The 14,518-nt window shown below is 47.9% G+C and overlaps 1 protein-coding gene and 1 long non-coding RNA gene across 8 annotated transcripts in view; one reads left to right on the top strand and one right to left on the bottom strand.

Moving 5' to 3' along the window:
- Positions 1 to 14,518, bottom strand: part of FOXN3 (forkhead box N3) — a 361,268-nt gene that overhangs the window by 195,694 nt on the left and 151,056 nt on the right. For all 7 annotated transcript variants that reach the window (XR_008556053.1, XM_028155882.2, XM_008148413.3 and 4 more), the window contains one exon: positions 10,880 to 11,436. Coding sequence is in view for 6 of the 7 variants with exons in the window: in XM_028155882.2 (XP_028011683.2) it covers positions 10,880 to 11,422 (543 nt within the window). In the remaining variant the exon portion in view is untranslated. The remainder of the gene's footprint in view (positions 1 to 10,879; positions 11,437 to 14,518) is intronic.
- LOC129149102 (uncharacterized) lies at positions 4,270 to 5,386 on the top strand. The gene is made up of 3 exons (XR_008556054.1): positions 4,270 to 4,406; positions 4,485 to 4,705; positions 5,138 to 5,386. It is a non-coding gene; the product is annotated as an uncharacterized LOC129149102 (long non-coding RNA).

Genomic DNA, 14,518 nt, shown 5'->3' with positions numbered 1-14,518 from the left:
CGCACACGCCCTTCGTAGCCCCTACTTGGCTGGAAATGTATTAAATGCTTTCTGGTAAAAGAATAACATGGTCAAGAGAAATGTACGGAGAGAAAGAAACCAATAGCCCAAGGTGGACAGGCCTTGCCTAAGCAATCCGGCCAGGTACACGTGTGTGCCAACGGTGCCCACACGGCCACGCACACACCTACAATCCCCTTTCCCCAGGGATAGGATACTTACTTAGCGCTGCTGGTCTCTAAACCCGGGGTCCGTGAGCACTGGGAGAGTGCTCAGAAGAGCTGGGTCCCAACTGCTGACTACAGGACACAGATGAGAACGAGACCCAGGGGGTCCCAGGGAGCCCCAAGATCCAATGTAGGCACAGCTAGTGAGTCCCTACCTATGCGACTTCACAGTTTTTTAAAAATATGTTTTCATTGATGTTTTTCTCTTTTTTTGTGGTTTTCATTGGTTTTTAAAGAGAGAGGAAGGGAGAGGGATAGATAGAAACATTGATGAGAGAGAAACATAATTGATAAGCTGCCTCCTACTGAGGATCAAGCCCACAACCTGGGCATGTGCCCTGACTGGGAATCAAACCCGTGACCTGTTGGTTCCTGGGTTGCTGCTCAACCACGGAGCCACACCGGTCTGGTTCATAGTTTTAATCACAGCGCAGGTCACTCCCAACACAGTCCCGTGGTTCCCCGATGGAAAGGGTCTTCTGTAGAGTGAGCGTTGAGAGGATGGGTCTTCCTTCCCACTCCTGCCCAAAGCCTTTTGCGAATCAGATTTTTGCACAACCCTGCTGTGTAAGCTGCCGCAGCCAGTCCTGTGCTCCGGGAAGAAATGCTCTCGGCCCACCGGCTGTCTGATGCTGCTCTGGACCTGGACCTGGTGGTCATCCCATGTGCCTGACAAAAGCACGGAGTGAGGAGGATAACATCTCTGTGGTCAGGAGTTTGGGGACCGTGAATCTAGGCCAACTCTAGGCTAACTCAGCGAACAGATTAATGACTGAACGAACTCAGTGAATAAACACAAGGGGCCCACACAGAAAGTTTACTGAACTGAGTGAAGAAGTCTAAGGCTCCGAGAGGTCCAGGAACTTGCCCAAGGTCACAGAGCTGGTTGGTGACCAGGTTAGCTCTAGAACCCAGATTCCCTAACATCAGCTTCAGCCCGCTGCGCACCACCCCAGCTTTCTCTATTAACCCTCTCTGTGCAACAGATGCCCTGTCAATCAACTCATACAAAAACCAGGAGTCAGTCACCTCTCCCCTCCCACAGCACCTTGCATAGGTATTCTAAGTCACGCTGCATGTGTACTTAAGCCTCTCTCTTCCACTAGGCTGGAATCATCCTTGTTTTCCTGCTGCCTAGCACAAAGTCTGATTATAAGCATGCGATCAACACCTGCTGGGTGAATGAATGAGTTATGAGAAAGTTCCAGGCACTGCACAGGCGTGGAGAGGACGGGGAGAAAAACCTTTAAAACAAGTCAAAGAACCAGAGATAATGAATATAGACTTAATCAAGACAGATCCTTAAGTAAGGAATCTCACAACGGTCCTCCGACCTGCCTGGTCTCTTTTTATCTTTGCCCCAACTACTCCAGCCAGAGTTCTGTAATCTCTGTATATCTCCAGTTCCCAGCATAGAGTAATTACATTTCCCCCACGTCGAACATCTCAATGCAGTGACCCGGGCTGGTACATAGTGGTTAACAGGACCATTACCCAATTCCTTGATCTTGAAAACCAGGACAGCTTGTACTGGATAGCTGGCATCTATGCCGGTCTACAACAGGGGGCTAGAGTTCATAATTTTTGGTGATCACTCAACCCTATGATTACAGGCAATTTGAGGGCAGCTTGCAGGAAGAAGCAGCCACCGAAGAAAAACTTTGCTAGTTTGGGAACCAGCAGCCCCAAATTTATGGATACGAAATGCAAGGAAGATGAAGTCATCACAGAGACTATCAAGAAGGAGGAAAGGGGCTCAGGACAGTCCAGAGTCCTCTGGTGGCCTCATCTCTGTCACCTGCGAGAGATGTCCTGCGGGGACACAAAGAGAAACGCTCCGAAGTTCCTTCTTATTTTTATTTTCATCATGAAAAAAATGTGGTTGAAAGACCAAAGGCTTTCCAGGAAACATTTCAGGGCAGGCATGTTTCAAGCCCAAGCCCCATCCCAGACGAAGGGACAGTCCTAGGAGCTGTCTTGATCCCGGGGACCCTGCCCCTGGGTGACCTGGGCTGAACATCTAATCCAGAAGTCGGTGTGTCTGTAACTACGACAAATGGTGAGGTCAACGTCGCTGGGCACTGGAGTCATCGCATTGCAGGGGGTGGCACCAACACTCCATGACAGCAGGCCAAGGGCGTGAGGTAGCAGAAATTAGGAGCCACACAGGGGAAGCCAGGCTGCAAAGAGGAGACCGGACCAGGTTCCCAGAGAAGGGCAGGGATGAGCATCCATGTGGCCGCAGAGGGATGGATGGAGGCAGCAACCCCAATCACCGTGGACCCGCGGCGTGCTTTGCTCCTCACCACTGGTCCCTGGGACTGATTATTATGTGCTTGGGACAAGCTCTCTTTTCCTTATGCCCACGTGAGGGGCTTTCTCTTCCTCGCAACCAAATATGTCCCGAAACTAAATAAATTCCACCAGGAGATCCCTCTTGTAATCTATTTCAACTGACAGCAGCTGCTTTGGTCTGATTTATTACCTCTGTAAGCCCTGCCTTCGGGAAAAGGGAGGGCCTGCGATCTCTTTGAAAGCGGGGCTGATCTTACACAGGCAGGGCCAGCGTGTGCAGCCCTACATCACGGCGCCCTGCGTGATGCATCTAAACTAGTTTGGTCAGCTCATCCATTCCCTGAAAGCAGGGAAGCCACCACATCAGCAACTCCGTTGCTAAGGCAACTGCTTACTTTCCATATCAACTGCAAGCTCGTTGCCATGGAGACGCATATACAAGAAAAATTCCTCTCTCCAGCCAGGGACCAGATGGCAGGGAACTCGCAGAAGTCACGGGTTGGGCAGGGGGCTTTGCTAACCGGGATGTTTCCTGGAGTGCATTTCTCTCATCGTATCGGAGATGCTATGCTGCTGGCCCTGAGCACTTTTAGAAGTTACACCCTCATTACCAAAAGCAAAGGTTTGTTCTCTTCTGTTTGCAAAACACTACGGGCAGAACTACAATAACTACAGGTAAGTTATTTTTTTCAATGATTCTGAATCTCTTCCTCTACACATAAACCTCTTTTGTTTTCATTTGCCATGTTAAAATACCCCAAAATGAATTCTCTAGTCAAACACTAGTGGAAATATAAAAGAACTGAAACAGAAGTTTGATTTCACCTCTTTTCTGATGGAGGCTTAATGCAGAATACTTTTTAGTTTTTACCCACTGAGCACAATGCACCCCAGACTTGTCTATTGAGCTTGAAACTCACATATTAAACTTCCAACTTGAAAGCGCCACTTAAGATATTCAAAAGCCATCTCAAATTTACCATGGTCAAAAGGGAACGTTTTCTCTAACCCCCACCCCACTTCCCAATCCACTTTTACCCACACACCTTCATCTGCAAACCCCAATCCTGGTCAAAACCAGTGTCATTTCCATCACCTCTAACCTACCACTGAAACAAGCCCCAAAACAGATGTTTTTCCCTTATGTCCCTTTAAACGTCTCATTCTCCTCTCTGTAATTCACTTCCTACAGGTTCTTGGGCATTTCAAGCTATTGCCACCTCAGGGCCTTTGCACTTGCTGTTTCCTCTGACCAAGGTCTTTGCATGGCTTCATCCCTTTCGTCATTAAAGACATAGCCAGTCACCTCCTCTGGGGAACCTCCCCCCACCCCCAGCCCCACCCCTCTCTAGTACATTACCTTGTTTTACTTTCTTCATTCATGCATCACCACTATCTGATACATATATGAATCTACTGTTGTACATGTGCCTCTTCTCACCCACCCTTTGCCCCCACGGATAGGGGAACAGGCAGGGAACTGTCACAGGTCAAAACTGCATCCCCAGCCCAGCATTCCGCAAACGTGTGTGGCGAGGATGAACCACTGCTGAAAACGCCTCTAAAACGACTGCAGCTACTTCGTTCTGTACGTGCAGAGTCTAATTTTTACTTTGCAAAACTAAGGCTTCTGCAGGGTCTCTCAGAATCATGGCTATGAACAGAGGTTCTTAGTTTACATAACTGCATCTATGGAAGATTCTAGAAGGAACTCAGCATTCCATGAAGTATTCCAGGAACACTGGGTGTGACTCCGCACCCCAGTCCTGCCACACTGCCTGTGCTCTGGTTCCGGGGGACTCTGGATGTTCCTCCCCTCCCCGACAGCCATGACTGCAGTCCGTGCGCCCGTGACCTGGCCTCTCCCATCCTTCTAAATACAAAGTACGTACAAGCGTGCGGCTAGCCGACTGTTTTCTGCCTAATGACACGCGTTAAATCACCTGCCGGCCCTGTCCCTAGAGGAGGACCTTCAGTCACAGCCTTCTGGGAGGCACTTCACAGAGCTCCAATAAATGGAAGGCAACACTGAACTCAGCTCGACCCCACCAGGCCCAGAGGGGAGCCCTACACACCAGCCGGGAGAAAAGGAAAGAAGGAGGGTAACTGGAGAGCCCCGCCCCCTGAGGACAGCACAGTCACTCTGCCCTATTTACTGGTCTCCTGCTGGTTCCCAAGCAAAGGTACTCAAACAAGCGAGCCCGAAGCACTCTCCTCCCCCGCCCCCGCCCAAGACTTCATTCTGTTCCTGGAGCTGTGTAATCTCATACAGCAAACCACCAGGTTCTTATTAAAAGAACAACTTTACACCACTCTATCTTCAACCATATATTTCCTTGCTTTTCTTCTTATCATACTTGGCACAGAATACATCATCACCTCTATCAAGCTATTGCTTTTGAAGATTTTTAAATGCAATTTAACCAAAATATCTTGAGGCAAAACCTTAACTGAAATGTTTTAAAAAAATGGGTCTGCTTTAGTTAAGTTACTAGAGCAATTTAAAGTTCTCCCCTTCCTATCTTAGTTCCCTCACCAACTCCGCATACTCATTATATACCTAACATCCCAGGCCACATCTCTCTCACCTTCCCTGTTCTCTGATTCTGTTCCAGCACATCCCTTGGGTCCAGCAACATCCATCTCTGAAGTACCTAAACCTCTGTGGCAGAAAACCCCATGCATGCTCAGTAACAGAACCAACATTGTATCTGGGATTGCTATGGGCCCAGTTAGAAGACTACCTTTCCCAGACTTCCTTGAAGCTAAGAGGAGTCATGTGACCAAACTCTAGCCCAAGAGCTAAGCGCAGAGTGTGGGGTTTCTGGAAAAACTCCATACAACTGCAAGAAATAAAAATAAAATAAAACCTTTTTTGTGTGTCTGTGTGTGTCTTTTCCTGCGTTCTCTTTCTTGCTTCCTTTAATGGGAACAAACTAGCGGATGCCATCTTGGACCGTGAGAAGGCCTGAGAATGGAAACCAGCAAGGAATGAAGAACAGTTGGGCAGAATGACAGATGGAACATGGTGGGTCTCTGTCGACCAAGACCTCCTTCATGTGACAGAGCGATGCACTTGTGTGTTTAACTCACTACCATGTAGATTTTTCTACAACAGTCACATTTCATCCTGACCAGTCCATTCCTGATCTTGAGCTCATTCCCACAGCAGAAGAAATCTTCATTAACAATTCACTCACGGGCTCCCCCAAAAGGAATATTCAAAACCTGCTCCTTGCTGTCTTTCATCTCAGCTGCAAACGGCCCTCTTTGGGGAAGGGAAGCTTCCCTGACTAACCTCAAATGACACCCATCACTTACTGATCTGCTTCCTGTACTTGTGGTGGTTTATGCTTTTTATTTTGTATCATGTCTCCTGTTTCCCTGGAATGTAAGCTCCTAAAAGGCAAGAACCAGATCTCACTTTTTATTTGAACCTTGGACATCACCAAATTATTCTATTGAATAATACGCAGAGGGTGCGCGAAGTCCCCAAAACTGGAAGTACTGAGATCCTGAAGGCCTACTGATACGGAGGCATTCCACAGGAACAACCTAAGTAAACCCCTACAGTTGAGAAACTTCGAGTTGGTATGGAAACAAATGTAGGCAAGGGGTCAATTGTTACAGGGACAGTGAGATGTACTCATTGGGAGGCACCAAGTAAGTTAAAAATGACAAGGGTGGGAATAAGAATAAAACACTTTAAGGGTGCCTGAAACCAAATCTGTAAAAACAAAAGGCCTGCCTGCCTTATAAGCACAGTATCATCAAAACAAATATTACATTAGGCCTTCAAATATACGTATCTTCTGTGTCAAGTACAAAAAAAAATGTCCATTGGGACGGCCGTGGAATTTTCTGTAAAATCTAAAACCTGCCATCACCTTGCCAAAGTTTAAGAAGCACATTAAGATGACCAAGGGCTCCACGAGAGAGCATGGAATAATCCAAAGAACCCGTCACTATTTGTGAAAGAGGCAAAACTCATGACTTTCAAATAGGAGGTCAGTGTGCCAACTTCCTATGTTATTTACTGCAGAGAATTATCCTGCAGCTAAAGTGATTTCAAAGGGAAATCCCAAAGCCTCTTCAGCTCAACAGGGCGGGTGCTGAGAACAGTTTCTTGCTGGTCAGATATGCAGGCAGTACATCGACGAAGAAGCATCTCATATTCACCCAGGTACCACAAAGCCCGGCCCAGGAGAATGCAGCATTTTCTGAACCGTTAATGTGGGGAGAGACTAGATAGATACATCAATGAGGGCCTTGGACCCAGAAGAACCAGCTCTGGGAAGAAACAGGATCATCACTTGCCCCAGAGACCACTCTTACACACCTCATCCCGTTTTTGCATGTCCCACCATCCAACATTACCCTGAGTTGTAGGAATTTGCTCATCAACACCAGACCACACAGTCTTTCTCTTTCAAAAGAAAATGTATCTTTATTGATTGCAGGAAGAAAGGGAGATAGAGAAATATCAATGATGAGAGAGAATCACTGATTGGCTGCCTCCTGCATGTCCCACACTGGGGATGGAGCCTGCAACCTGAGGATGTGCCTTGACCGGGAATCGAACCATGGTTCAAGCATGTCAAACACAGCTGGCAGATCGTGAGTTTGACATGCCTGTCCTGATTCATAGGTCAACGCTCAACCATGGAGCCACACTGGCTGGGCAGACTGCACAGCCTTTCAGAGAGCAATGTGTGTGTATGTTTGTTAAAGTGGCAAGAGGGAAGTTGAGAAAAAGCACAGAGAAAAACACACATACCTGAACCATTTATTATTCAGTTGATAAAAAAAATAAATAACTGCCCTTTACTCTCACTTATAAGTAGTCAGAGAGGGTAGTACTTGCTAATCTTATAGTCCTAACTAAGGTCTTTTTTAAGGAGGTATGAGACTTAACCTCCAACTCTGAAACTTTACCTTGATCGATTCGGGCAAAGGTCCTCAATTCCATGGTTAAAAAATAAAAATAAAACTCTCTTAAGTTCCTTCAAGAGATAAAATCAGGAAAAAGGGAGAGACAGAGGTAAAACAGAAGCAAAACCATTTATTCTCCCTGACTTGCTCGTTCATGAGAATATGTTCTTGATGGAATCTCAGCCCTGGAAAGAACCCAAAAGCTTCTAGTTGAGGGAGTCTCAAATCTGGCTACAAGTCAGAAACACATGTAACAGCTTACTGGGACCCCGAATTTCCCCAACCCACCTCACCCCCACTGAATCGCAATCTCCAGGGAGGGGCCGAGAGACGGCCATGGATTGTAAGAGCCCAGTTCCCAGATGCAGTCTGGTACGTTCCTGAGTGCCAAGGTCCCAGCGACACACTTGTCCGTATGGTACACGTTCCAACCCTCAGGGACAAGGATCACACGGCATTCTGTGTTCTTGCAGTTATGGCAAGTTTAAAACCTTTTAAATTTTTGAAAAAGCGCAATGCCTAAGTCTGTGAATACAACGTGCAAGGCTCCCATGCTCCCCTTTGCCTACCTTCTTTCCCCCACCAATATTCGGGTGCACTGAGTCACTGCCACAGTGATATAGCCGAACCCCAGTGTGGGAGCGGCCGCCAAGTAAAATCCCCTGGGGAAAAAACAAGTTTACCTGGAGAGGCGAAGGAGGATTCACTGGGCAAAGTGTCAAGGGGAATGCCTCCCGCTTTGCTCAGCTCACCAGAGGACAGGATGTCCCTGGCAGGCTAGGCATCCCGGAGTGGCCCCCAGCTGCCCCCAGGGCAACCCCAGAAAAGAGGAGAAAAGGGGAAAGAAAACCCATACTCCTTGTTTTGTTCTCAGAGCACCACAAACCCTGGGAACAAACTCTCAAGGCAAAACTGATGGCATCTGATCAGAAACATGTCAGTGCAGGTCAGCAGCGTGGCTAGGAAGCCAGAACTCAACATTTCATAAGATTCACAATCTTCGGTCCTTCAAGCCATTCCCGTTCAACAGGCGATAGCTGCATTTACTCAGAAGAACGACTGTCACCCCTGGAGGTGCATCGGGGAGAGGGTTCTCCGGGACAGACCATCCTACACCCGCCTGCCACCCCCGCGGCCGGAGAAGCACCCGGCAGGCCCTGCACACTCTGGAGCAGCTCGGTGACCACTGCAGTGTTTGCTGAATTACCAGCAGGACTGCAAACAGGGAGACCCGGGCACGTGGCAACCTGCACCATCGTTTCTCACCAAACTAAAAGCCCCGTTCCCACCCTAAACAGTGACATGTGGCTTTGGGGGGCTGAATACCGCTTTCTTCTCCACATTCTACCCTGAAATTACTTTCTAGGACTTGCCCTTTCTCATCACCAGGACCCACCTATGCGGGAGGGAGCTTTTAATACCAGACTTGGCTCTTTACAGGAAAGCAGCGAATTTTCTCTAAGTTCAAAGAATGGTCTTAAAACACTCAACAGAGTGCCCTAGCCGGTTTGGCTCAGTGGATAGAGCGTCGGCCTGCGGACTGAAGGGTCCCAGGTTCGATTCCCGTCAAGGGCATGTGCCCAGGTTGCAGGCTCAATCCCCAGCAGGGGGAGTGCAGAGGCAGCGAAGCCAATCAATGGTTCTCTCTCAATCATTGATGTTTCTCTCTCTCTCTCCCTCTCCCTTCCTCTCTGAAATTAATAAAAAAACAAAAAGCCACTCAACAGAGCCAAGTTTAGAGGTTGGTCTCCAAAAGCCCACCCTGAGATGGGGAGGGGAGGAGGAAGAGAAGTGGACACCATGGACACCTGGGGACAACGGCAGCACCCGACAACTTTACAGGTGGTTACAGGTGTGTAAAAATAAGGCCCTGGCGAAGGACGGGCCCAGAACACAGGAATGCTCACACGAGAACACGGCACTGAGGCATCGCCTGCACCAGGGACCAAAGGCAAAGCTCCCAGTGTCCCCATCTGCCCCTCCCCAGGCACCGCCCCTCCTCACACCCTGCACGCTGCCCACTCCCCGCCTTGAACAAGGAGAAAAATGGCTCCACCACCTCCTTCTCCGTCATCACCACGCCCATGACAAGTGGAATTTTCTCAGGCTCAAGACTCTAATGGAAACAGCAACGTGTTTCTGGAGAGAAAGAAAGCGAAGGTCCCAGCCCTGCCCAGCAGCGGCTGACCCCACACAATAGCGGTCCTGTGCCTGAACCTGAACTTCAAAAAGGGGAATGCAGACCATCAGCACTATTCATGAAAAACAAAGCTGGAAAGCACAGTTTCACGGTCACTGTGGAGAGAGCGCTTTCTGGCCACTCATTTTAACTGTGGCAGCGTTACCTTTCAGAACGCCAAGGCAGAGCACCGCTTTCTGTTCCAGCTCTCACAGCTGGCCTGCTTTCTCTCGTACCTGCTATATCGTTATGAGAAAGGCAAAGCAGATGATTAAAGCTGTTTCCTTCTCGTGGACCACGAAGCTCAAAAGCTTTAAAATCAAACTTCAACCTTTTTTTAAGTCAGTCTCCAGTGGGAACTTCCCCCTGCGCTAGTTTTTCCTATTCCGGGGAGTTCCAAAGTTGCCAAACACTTAGGTAAACACCAGATTTCAAAAGTCACCTGGGCCCTAGCCGGTTTGGCTCAGTGGATAGAGCATCAGCCCTTGGACTGAGGGGTCTCGGGTTCAATTCTGGTCAAGGGCACACCTTGATTGCAGGCTCGATCCCCGGCCCCGAGTGTGGGAGGCAGCCAATCGATGTGAGAGACACATAGATGTTTCTCTCCCTCTCCCTCCTTCTCTCTCTCTCTCTCTCTCTCTCTCTCCCCCCCCACTCCCTTCCACTCTCTCTAAAAATATCCTCTGGTGAGAATCAACTAAACAAAACAAGAAGTCACCTGGGCAATTCATGTCTGTCTTTGTTTGGTGCATAACATGCTCAAGTATGACACCTCCCAGTGTCCATTACTGTCCATGTGCTCCAGGGTCCCAGAGAGACTGCCCTTCTCCAAGTTCAAGTTCAGAAAGAAAATCGATGCCATTTTTCTCTAGCCCTTTCTGGCAATTGTCCTCAAAAAATATATTCCTACACCTCATGGTTAATGGCTGCCCCTCTGTACTGTAAACCCGCACGGACCCGTCCGCATGGAGGGAAGAGCAGGCAGAGTGCACACCCCCGTTTTGTGATTATGTTCAGATGCCACAGTGGGAAAACGTCCAGCCAGCACGAACACGAAAAACAGTATTTAATTAACATGCGTAAGGAAGAGGGAGTTTACAACTAAATGAATGAAATCAAAGCACCCATTTATAAATTGCCACTTCAGTGTGGGGACTTTACAATCCTTAACAATTTGTTAATGGAGAGAAACTAAAAATTTTAGAAAGAAAAAGGAAACACTCGAGTTCCAGACACGGAGACTTACCTGACTCCTCTCTTTGTCCACCTTCTTAAAACACTTATTCAACGACAGATTATGTCTCACTGAGTTTTTCCACCCAGTAGGTGCATTTGCAAAATACGGGAAATGTTCCAAGATCCAGTTGTAGATATCCTTTACTGGCAGGCGCTTGGTTGGAGAGTCCTCGATGGCCATAAATATGAGGCAGCTAAAGGAGTAGGGGGGCTTGCAGTTGGGGTTCTGCCTGGCATCGTAGGGCATGTCAGAGTGGGCGGGGGACGGGGGCGTGTCATCGTCCAGGTCTTGGACGGGGCTTACGCTCCGGAGCACCGACTCCCCGAAGCTCTTCAGCAAATTCTTGCTCTCGTGCAGCCAGTTCAGGTTGGTCAGCTCCTCATCTTCCATGGCCCCCTCTTCTAATCGGATGTCGGGCAGAGAAAAGTCGAGGTCATCGTCTTCCTGAAGGGCCTTGGAGAGGCCGCTGCCCCGGTAACACTGACTCAGCCCGCGGGAGACGCTAATTCCTGAGCTTTCCGGCTTCTTACTGGGAGGCATGACTGGACCCATTTACGTGAAGGCTCCTGGTAAACACAGTCCACAGAGAAGAGTCAGTGAAACCCAAACCGGAAAGGCAGCCGAGTCCTCCTAGTGCTTTGGTCCCCGTCCCCCACCGCTGCCCCCTCTATGGACCCCCTCCCACACAGGAACACACCTCACGGCTCCTACCCCAAGGAATGCAAACCCACAATTCTACCACACGGAGAGGCACAGGAAGTAAAATCGGTCTATCGTGCATACAGCTCAGTGACTGTCACCCCCTCAACACATCAATACCTGAAATACCGACAGCACCTTTAATGTGCAAGCGCACCATAAAAGAATGGGAAAGTCCGTATGCCCTCTCCCTGGATCTACGAACACTCTCACTGGGACCCTGGGAAAACCAGTTATTTCTTGCTGCCTCAGTTCATCTATTACACATGAACATACATACACCAGTTAAAAATATTTCAAGCCTCATGATTAAACTCTACCTAATAAGCTCAATGCACAACCCCTCTCTGTCGCTTCGGGACATTCTCAAAAAAAGAAAATGTTAAGTTTAAGGCCAGTGTTTTCAGAGTTTCCATACAAAGAGCATCCATCACAATGACCCCCGAATTAAAACTGTGAACTGTGGCCACAAGCATCAATTTGATAAGTTTTACCGTATGTTCCGGCGTATAAGACGACTTTTTAACCCAGGAAAATCTTCTATACGCCCAGTCGTTTTATACGCCGGAAAATACAGTACTTGATTCCCCCCCCCCCCCCCGCAAGTCGTGATCAAACACTTAATTACATTTAACTTTAATTACATCTGAATTCTGTGGATTCGAACTAGAGCAATAAAAGCATTTAATTTTATTGGGACACCACATTCTGAACGAAAAAGCAAGGAGTGCAGACACCACGCAAACAAAGCCATGAACTGAAATGAGGATTGGTGAAAAAAGTCAGGAGAGCAAAAGGGCAGCTTCAAGGAAGGCAGGCAAATTCAACAAAAGTGGCTCCAGGATTCTCTTCTGCTGCCGCCCCCATTTTTGTCAATGACCTAGAACAGGGAGTAAAATATCTGATGAGAAAAGAAACTGAGGAGGTGGCGAGTCCACAAATAGAATGACCCGGGCAGATACAAAGCTGTCCGACCCCCTGGCACTCTGTGTAAGATATAAAGAACAGTGAAGATAATGAAGAGAGGTCTCCCACTCTCCGTCTGGAGCGCTCAAACAATGTGCTTGGTTTAAGACGCGTGTCTGTTTTATGTTTTCCCCCGCAACAAGTGAGAAGATCAAGCAATCTATCCAGAAAAAAAAAAAAAAAAAAAAAAAAGACTACATCAAAAGCAAAGAATGAATATGATTATGGCTGGAAACGTCCACTGACACTACGCCGAAACAACTGCCACTTCAGCTGGGGACGTTCTAGAATGGGATTCTAGAAAGCACTACACAGCCAACCCCAGGTGGCCCAGAACCCACCCCGGCTGCACCCTCCCTCTTCCAAAAGGTGGACAAACAGAACCTGCTGACTGAAGGCCTGGGGGGAACTCTCTGGAACTGCTGTGAGATGACCAATTCCAAAGAAACTTCTATGGGCATCCAAGTCCCATGGAACAGGGCAGTTTGCATACCTCAGGTTAGTATTTCTTTCTGTCATGTACTAACCTGAATAGCACATGACACATTTTAAAGAATAAGCTAGTATCCTGAGGCTTGAGGGTTTACAGAGACCAGACTGATAATGCTTTTACCTTCTTTATAAAACAATCAAAACTAGGTTTGTCTCTCTCAAAGTTTCCTCAGATCCCAATTAAAAAAAAAACGAATTTTTGGATAACTAGGAATATCCACAGAGTCGAGTACAAAAGAGAACTACTACCCAGGCACTGAAGTCAACTTTAGCTCTAGACGAAAGTTTTTCGTCTCCTGAGCTTCCAAACAGGAAAATTATATCATGGCTGACAGTAATTTAATTGCATTGTTGCTATGACAACATGCTGCTCTCTTTCTTTTTAGTTTGTCAGTAGCTTCCCAAAGGAACTAACATGCTATTCTCCATGTTTCCTTTTGTTTTAAACAAACATTGCCAGCAATATGGTTTTCTTAGAAAAACGGTTAAGAAAACAGGGTTACAGGGTTCAGTGCCCTTGGATCATTTGCCTGTTTTTGTCTGTCCCCTGCCCATGCCCTCCAACTGTTAAGGCATCCCTATAAACCCGTGTTCTAAAGCAACAGTATCAAGAGCTGCTGATCACTCCAGTTCCATTTTTAAAAAGTTCCCAGAAACCACAGCTGAGTTTTCCATTATTACACTCAAACTACATAATTCGCCAAATCTTTTTCCCCAATTTTAGGAGGGAGGGGGGAAATCCAGGATCATATGAATCTGCAGTTAGACAAACATCTTGAATCTGCTGCCAAAAAAGGTTGCTCCATCATATACTCAAATAGTTATTCACTAGTGACCTCCTTACAACTTTTCAGTTTGCTATTGGTTGCATTCCCCCCCCACCCCACCCCCACACACACCCTCTGTTTTTTTTATGACTTGTGTTTCGTTATCTTTTTTGCTTTTCAATGGAGGAAAATGAAGCAGGAAAGTAGTTTCTTGCCCGCTCTCAGAATGTCTCCAAATAACTGACAAAGCCATTACTGGCCCAGCTCTGAACAGATGTTCGAAGTGAACTTTAAAAAGTTGAGAAATCCTCCCCAAGCCTAACAGGGCAGTCGCGAGTTGGGAGGGAGATAACCAAACCCCCTCCCCTTTCTCCGGCGCGCACGCGCGCACACGCACGCGCTCCACTCGCATCTACTGTACTTGTCAAAAACATTTCAAGGGGACCTGCGGGAGCAGCGATTGGCTGCGTCCTGCGTCAATCAGCGGCGTTGCCAAGCAACGGGGAAACTGCTCTTCTCCCCGCATACAGGGCAATTGGGAGCTCGCATACCTTCACTGCTGGTCAGATGTCATAAACCTTTTATTGGCTGCACCGCTGCGAACCTTAAAAACACATCAATAAAAGCCCGCCGTCCCCCAACTTCTCCAGGACCCAAGGAGGGTTTCAAAGAGGGCCGGGGTGAGGAGGGGTCGGGCCTCGGGGAGTCTCGGGAGACGCTCACT

Source organism: Eptesicus fuscus, chromosome 5, assembly GCF_027574615.1.
Source record: "Eptesicus fuscus isolate TK198812 chromosome 5, DD_ASM_mEF_20220401, whole genome shotgun sequence".
Classification (NCBI taxonomy): domain Eukaryota; kingdom Metazoa; phylum Chordata; class Mammalia; order Chiroptera; family Vespertilionidae; genus Eptesicus; species Eptesicus fuscus.
Note: the sequence above shows the minus strand (reverse complement) of the source record. Positions and strands in the feature narration are given on the sequence as shown.